Source organism: Camellia sinensis, chromosome 15 (assembly GCF_055761805.1).
Source record: "Camellia sinensis isolate YWXY chromosome 15, ASM5576180v1, whole genome shotgun sequence".
In the NCBI taxonomy this organism is placed as follows: Eukaryota; Viridiplantae; Streptophyta; class Magnoliopsida; order Ericales; family Theaceae; genus Camellia; species Camellia sinensis.
Genome location: NC_138975.1, coordinates 39,343,160 through 39,351,111, shown reverse-complemented (window position 1 = coordinate 39,351,111; position 7,952 = coordinate 39,343,160). Strand labels below are relative to the sequence as shown.

The 7,952-nt window shown below is 34.4% G+C and overlaps 1 protein-coding gene across 1 annotated transcript; it reads right to left on the bottom strand.

The window, feature by feature from the left end:
- Positions 1–6,438: 6,438 nt before the first annotated feature.
- LOC145812941 (STOREKEEPER protein-like) lies at positions 6,439–7,952 on the bottom strand. The gene is made up of 2 exons (XM_082908183.1): positions 7,917–7,952; positions 6,439–6,792 (listed from the first exon to the last, which is right to left on the bottom strand). The coding sequence occupies exons 1-2, from the start codon at positions 7,950–7,952 to the stop codon at positions 6,439–6,441; spliced, it is 390 nt and encodes a 129-aa protein (XP_082764309.1).

The window sequence follows — 7,952 nt, the reverse complement described above, 5'->3', positions numbered from 1 at the left end:
GCTCCAAATCTACCAACTTCAACTCTACTTGACGGGGGTAGAATTGATTTGCGAATAAACAAAGCTAGTTCTAGAGTAAGTAAAGTAAGATAACTTATGGTTTTTGGATTGATCTTGACTGATATAGAAGAACAAGAAGAAAAAGACAAGTTATTTTTTGTTTGTGAAAATCCTAAGTGATTCGTGATTAGATCAAGATTAAAAATATTCCAAATCCCAAAAATCCAAAACACACAATCTAAATCAACAAGCACTTACGAAAGTGATTTAGATTGTTTGTTTTTCAGAATAATTAATAAATCGACACAAACGATTTTTACGTGGAAAAAAACCACAATTGGACACCTCCAACTGTGATTAAAAAACCACGGGCGAAACGCCACTAATCAATCCACTACTGAAGCCTCGTTTGGCAAGAGGCTATTTTAGCCAATTAGCCAAAAAGTTACTAAATTAGCCAAAAAGCCAACAACTCATACCAAAAAGTCAAAGATTCTCTTTTCTCTCTACTTTTTGCACATCTTTTCGTAATTAGCCAAAAAGTCATCCCAAACATACAAGTTTTTTTTACCTACCTTTTTAGCCAAATAGCCAAAAAGTTACTAAATTAGCCTGTTCCCAAACGAGGCCTGAAGTAAAAAGATTACAAAGATATCATACAAATTACCGAACTCAGTCAATCTGTCTTCGAATCTTCTGTAACTCTTTTTCCACGACTTCGTCTCGGAACTGATCAATCATGAAGTTGATTCCACAACCTCACTCACATATAGAATCAAACGCCTTTTGAAACTATACGCTAGAATCTTCGGAATCCACCAAAGAGAACTCTCTCTTGAATTTAAAGAAACCAACTCCTTGATGTATGTATTTTAGATCATGAGTGAAGAACTCTTCTCAAGACATCAAGGAAAACTCACCAAAACTCCAGAAGAACCCCCCAAACAAAACCCTAGGACCCTTGAATAAGATTTAGAAAAAGTAGTCCTAAAAACAACCTAAAAAGATATAAGTAGGAATCCTGAATCCGCGATCTCCGCTCGAGCGCCCAACATCCCGCTCGAGCGGCATCAACAAAATACGCGTGTGGTAACACAGTGGTCCGCTCGAGCGCTTCATAACCCGCTCGAGCGCAAAATTACGCACTCCAGTACTTTTACAGACCTGTCAAAAATACTGAGAGACCACAAACTCCGCTCGAGTGTCAATGTCCCCGCTCGAGCGGGAAGAACAAAAACACTGAAAATAAACAACTTTAACAACGCAAGGTTTTGTATCTGGATTTGACAATCAAGGGACCTAACAGTTTGGGTAGAAAGGAATTTTATTAGTACTCAACTGGTTATGGATATGCAGTATTTTTGTGACATTAAGAAATTAGGGTGGGTTTTACTTCTAGTAAGGTATATTATGGCTTTTGGTTTGTTAATGATTGATGCACAAATCAAGGATGTTTTTGGTTGGGGTTTGGTAAATTAATTGATTATGAACATTTGGTATTTATGGTTTGTATATAACAGTATGCTCATTTTATTTTTGAGTAAGTATGTGATTTTCTATCTCAAATCTTCTTGTCGCTATGTTCCAAAACATTCATAGATTGATTATATCTTGAGATTTCTATATTTCAAAATTCTCACATCATCTAATAATTGTACGTTCTTTGAGACAAGCCTCATAATAACAATTTAGCTTGTTTTGCTATAGCCATTAGTGCATGTTAATCAAAATGACAAATCACATTAATACTCCTTGCTTTGTATCTCATGTCAATTTTGGTCTATGGTTTTTAAGTGTAACAAATTTGTTGTTTAATTTTGCATATTTGTATTTAATTACTTCAATCGACAATGGCTGCTAGACATTCTACTATAAAATTGACTTGTTTGGCCATTTCACACAAGGCATAAGAAGAAATAATTTTTTTCACCATCACCGAAAATTGACTTGTAGCTTATTTTGTAACAAAATAATATAAAATTAATTTTAATAGTTACGACTTACAATTCTAAATGAGAGCACACTATGACTAGGAGAGTAAATAACATCTTTATCTTAAACCTAAGGAACCGAATTTATACTAAAAAATTTTATACTAACAAGCAGAGAGCTAATTCATACATCAGTAGTTAGAAAAATGATGGATGAAAATTAGCCCAAATTTACATACAGAAACAAAATATAGAGAAAGATTAACTTTTCATTCTCCACGAGACTGACAACAAGCAGTTCCACTTTATGCCACTGTTTCCAACTCTCAATTTGCCTTTAATCGTTGGCAACATTTGCAATCTTCTTGGGAAGCAGAAATCCATCTCCGAATACTATCTGTATAAGGAACAAGATTAAATATAATTCCTATATAAATGCATACATATATGGAGTTATTAAACCAAAATAATACATATACAAGCATAGGTACCTTATTGCTAGTTAGAGAGAATATAATATATTCAAAAAGCTGTGGACAATCTTATCTAAAAAGCATGACCATATTTTAGGTACAAAGCCCAGCCAACATGAATGTACAGATCCTGTCAAAGATAACTTAACAATTGAAGTGGGCCATATGTGTAGGTAGAAGACCAAATATCAGCACAACAATACATTGATACATTCAATAGATATTTTGGTTGAGCATACAATAATTTAAAACAAGTTTGCCCAAAAGCAAGATATTATTTTAAAACTCGATGCTGAAATAAAAAAAGATATCCCTATTTTTAATTAATGGTAAATATAATTGGCTTCGAATTTAAAGGCCCAATCAAATGCAAGTGTATGAAAAGTAGGCATTAAGGGAACACAAGCAGATGACGGGAAACATTGAGTTCATGAAAACCAAGTCATAGGATTGGCAACAGTTGCTACTAGGAAAACAATGTATCCGTTCCACCAAATTCAAGAAGATTAAGCCACTATATTTCAACACATTGAAGGAGTAAGAAAATTACCAACCAAACATCGAGTACTCATTCCAATATTAAAGAGATGACTCAAATTAAATTAAGTTGTTAAAAATATTGCAGTACAACGTTCAAGGTTGATAACATTCTAAGATTCCACTTTGTGCCATTTCCATGTAGTGAGAAACCCAGTACTGAATAAGCAGCCCATATCTAACCCCACCCTCAAATGCCCTGTTGTTGTGAGCAAGGATCGAGAGTTGAAGAGGGCTAAGGCTGTGAAAGTGAAGGTGAATGCAGATGGGGTTGAGGACACGTTGAACAAGACTACTACTGCTGCTACTTGTACTACTTCTGTTTCGAAGAATGTGTTTTTTCAGAGGCTGTGGAGTGTTAATGATGAGATTGTGATTCTGCAGGGTATTATTGACTACACTGCCACCAAAGGTGCGGACCCCTCTGTCTACATGAATGTTTTTTTCCTTTTCATCAAGGATTCTATTCATGTTAATGATACCAAAACCCAATTGTCCGACAAAGTCCGCAAGTTGAAGAACAAATACAAGACCAATGCCATCAAAGCTAAATTGCCCTCCAATCCCCATAACCAACAACTCTATGATTTGTCCCAAAAGATCTAGGATTTTCAAACTAATGCTGTTAAACTCGATACTACAAACAATAACAAGGGCGTAGTTCATAGGAAACCAACTCTGAAAGAGGGCACTCTTAACAAGATGGTAGAAATTGAAAGAGAATTGAAGAAGCTCCAAATCGACCAACTTCAACTCTACTTGAGAAGGGTAGAATTGATCCGCGAGAAAACAATTTCTTACTCCTTCAATGTGTTAAAATACAGTGACTTGATCTTCTTGAATTTGATAGAACAGATACATTGTTTCCTCAGGTTTTATATTTTAAGAAAACAATGTATCTGCCCTATCAAATTCAAGAAGATCAAGCCACTGCATTTCAACACATTGAAGGAGTAAGAAATTGTTTTCTCGCGGATCAATTCTACCCTTCTCAAATAGAGTTGAAGTTGGTAGATTTGGAGCTCCTTCAATTCTGTTTCAATTTCTACCATCTTGTTAAGAGCACCCTCTTTTAAAATTGGTTTCCCATGAACCACGCCCTCGTTATTGTTTGTGGTATCAAGCTTAGCAACATTAGTTTGAAAATCCTAGATCTTTTGGGACAAATCATAGAGTTGTTGGTTATGGGGATTGGAGGGCAATTTAGCTTTGATGGCATTGGTCTTGTATTTGTTCTTCAACTTGCGGACTTTGTCGGACAATTAGGTCTTGGTATCATTAACATGAATAGAATCCTTGATGAAAAGGAAAAAAGCATTCATGTAGGCAGAAGGGTCCGCGCCTTTGGTGGCAGTGTAGTCAATAATACCCTGCAGAATCACAATCTCATCATCAACACTCCACAGCCTCTGAAAAAACACATTCTTCGAAACAGAAGTAGTACAAGTAGTAGCAGTAGTAGTCTTGTTCAACGTGTCCTCAACCCCATCTGCATTCACCTTCACTTTCACAGCCTTAGCCCTCTTCAACTCTCGATCCTTGCTCACAACAACAGGGCATTTGAGGGTGGGGTTAGATATGGGCTGCTTATTCAGTACTGGGTTTCTCACTACATGGAAATGGCACAAAGTGGAATCTTAGAATGTTATCAACCTTGAACGTTGTACTGCAATATTTTTAACAACTTAATTTAATTTGAGTCATCTCTTTAATATTGGAATGAGTACTCGATGTTTGGTTGGTAATTTTCTTACTCCTTCAATGTGTTGAAATACAGTGGCTTAATCTTCTTGAATTTGATGGAACGGATACATTGTTTTCCTAGTAGCAACTGTTGCCAATCCTATGACTTGGTTTTCATAAACTCAATGTTTCCCGTCATCTGTTTGTGTTCCCTTAATGCCTACTTTTCATACACTTGCATTTGATTGGGCCTTTAAATTCGAAGCCAATTATATTTACCATTAATTAAAAATAGGGATATCTTTTTTTATTTCAGCATCGAGTTTTAAAATAATATCTTGCTTTTGGGCAAACTTGTTTTAAATTATTGTATGCTCAACCAAAATATCTATTGAATGTATCAATGTATTGTTGTGCTGATATTTGGTCTTCTACCTACACATATGGCCCACTTCAATTGTTAAGTTATCTTTGACAGGATCTGTACATTCATGTTGGCTGGGCTTTGTACCTAAAATATGGTCATGCTTTTTAGATAAGATTGTCCACAGCTTTTTGAATATATTATATTCTCTCTAACTAGCAATAAGGTACCTATGCTTGTATATGTATTATTTTGGTTTAATAACTCCATATATGTATGCATTTATATAGGAATTATATTTAATCTTGTTCCTTATACAGATAGTATTCGGAGATGGATTTCTGCTTCCCAAGAAGATTGCAAATGTTGCCAACGATTAAAGGCAAATTGAGAGTTGGAAACAGTGGCATAAAGTGGAACTGCTTGTTGTCAGTCTCGTGGAGAATGAAAAGTTAATCTTTCTCTATATTTTGTTTCTGTATGTAAATTTGGGCTAATTTTCATCCATCATTTTTCTAACTACTGATGTATGAATTAGCTCTCTGCTTGTTAGTATAAAATTTTTTAGCATAAATTCGGTTCCTTAGGTTTAAGATAAAGATGTTATTTACTCTCCTAGTCATAGTGTGCTCTCATTTAGAATTGTAAGTCGTAACTATTAAAATTAATTTTATATTATTTTGTTACAAAATAAGCTACAAGTCAATTTTCGGTGATGGTGAAAAAAATTATTTCTTCTTATGCCTTGTGTGAAATGGCCAAACAAGTCAATTTTATAGTAGAATGTCTAGCAGCCATTGTCGATTGAAGTAATTAAATACAAATATGCAAAATTAAACAACAAATTTGTTACACTTAAAAACCATAGACCAAAATTGACATGAGATACAAAGCAAGGAGTATTAATGTGATTTGTCATTTTGATTAACATGCAAAGAACGTACAATTATTAGATGATGTGAGAATTTTGAAATATAGAAATCTCAAGATATAATCAATCTATGAATGTTTTGGAACATAGCGACAAGAAGATTTGAGATAGAAAATCACATACTTACTCAAAAATAAAATGAGCATACTGTTATACACAAACCATAAATACCAAATGTTCATAATCAATTAATTTACAAAACCCCAACCAAAAACATCCTTGATTTGTGCATCAATCATTAACAAACCAAAAGCCATAATATACCTTACTAGAAGTAAAGCCCACCCTAATTTCTTAATGACACAAAAATACTGCATATCCATAACCAGTTGAGTACTAATAAAACTCCTTTCTACCCAAACAAAAAAAAAAAAAACTTGTCTTCTTCTTCTTGTTCTTCTATATCAGTCAAGATCAAACCAAAAATCATAAGTTATCTTACTTGACGGATTAGAGAAATAGCTTTGTTTGCTCGCGGATCAATTCTACCGTCCTCAAGTAGAGTTGAAGTTGGTAGATTTAGAGCTTCTTCAATTCTCTTTCAATTTCTGCCATCTTGTTAAAAGCACCCTCTTTTAGAATTGGTTTCCCATGAACCATATCCTTGTTATTGTTAGTGGCATCAAGTTTAGCAGCATTAGTTTGAAAATCCCAGATCTTTTGGGACATATCATAGAGTTGTTGGTCATGGGGCTTGGAGGGCAATTTAGCTTTGGTGGCATTGGTCTTGTATTTGTTCTTTAACTTGCGAACTTTGTCGGACAATTGGATCTTGGTATCATAAACATGAATAGGATTCTTGATGAAAAGGAAAAAAGCATTGATGTCGGTAGAAGGCTCCACACCTTTGGTGGCAGTGTAATCAATAATGCCCTAGAGAATCGCAATGTCATCATTAGCACTCCACAACCTCTAAAAAAACACCTTCTTCAAAGCAAAAGTAGTACAAGTAGTAGCTGTAGTAGTCTTGTTTAACGTGTCCTCAACCCCATCCGCATTCACATCCACTTTCACTGCCTTGGCCCTCTTCGACTCTCGATTCTCGCTCTTAACAACAAGGCATTTGAGGGTGGGGTTAGATACGGGCTTCTAACTCAGTACTGGGTTTCTCCCTCTATAGAAATGGCACAAAGTGGAATCTTAGCATGTAATCGACCTTGAACCTTACACTACAACATTTTTAACAATTTAATTTAACTTGAGTCATCTCTTTAATATTGGAACGAGTACTCGATGTTTGGTTGGTAACAAAGTTAGTTATGGAATCAGTAGAGTAAGATAACTTATGATTTTTGGTTTGATCTTGACTGATATAGAAGAATAAGAAGAAGAAGACAAGTTTTTTTTTTTTTTGTTTGGACAGGAAGGAGTTTTATTAATACTTAACTGGTTATGGATATGCAATATTTTTGTGTCATTAAGACATTAGGGTGGGTTTTACTTCTAATAAGGTATATTATGACTTTTGGTTTGTTAATGATTGATACACAAGTCAAGGATCTTTTTGGCTAATTGTTTGTTTTTGGTTGGGGTTTGGTAAATTAACTGATTATGAATATTTTGTATTTATGTTTCATATATAACAATATGCTCATTTTATTTTGGAGTATGTATGTGATTTTCTGCCTCAAATTTTCTCGTCCCTATGTTCTAAAACATTCGCAGTTTGATTATATCTTGAGATTTCTATATTTCAAAATTCTCACATCATCTAATAATTGTACGTTCTTTGAGACAAGCCTCATAGTAACAATTTAGCTTGTTTTGCTATAGCCATTGGTGCATGTTAATCAAAATGACAAATCACATTAATACCCCTTGCTTTGTATCTCATGTCAATTTTCGTCTTTAGTTTTAAGTGTAACAAATTTGTTGTTTAATTTTGCATATTTATATTTAATTACTTCAATCGATAATAGCCACTAGACATTCTATATACCAAAATTGACTTGTTTGGCCATTTCACACAAGGCATAAGGGGAAATAATTTTTTTCACCTTCACCAAAAATTCCTTTCTACACCCATTATCCAT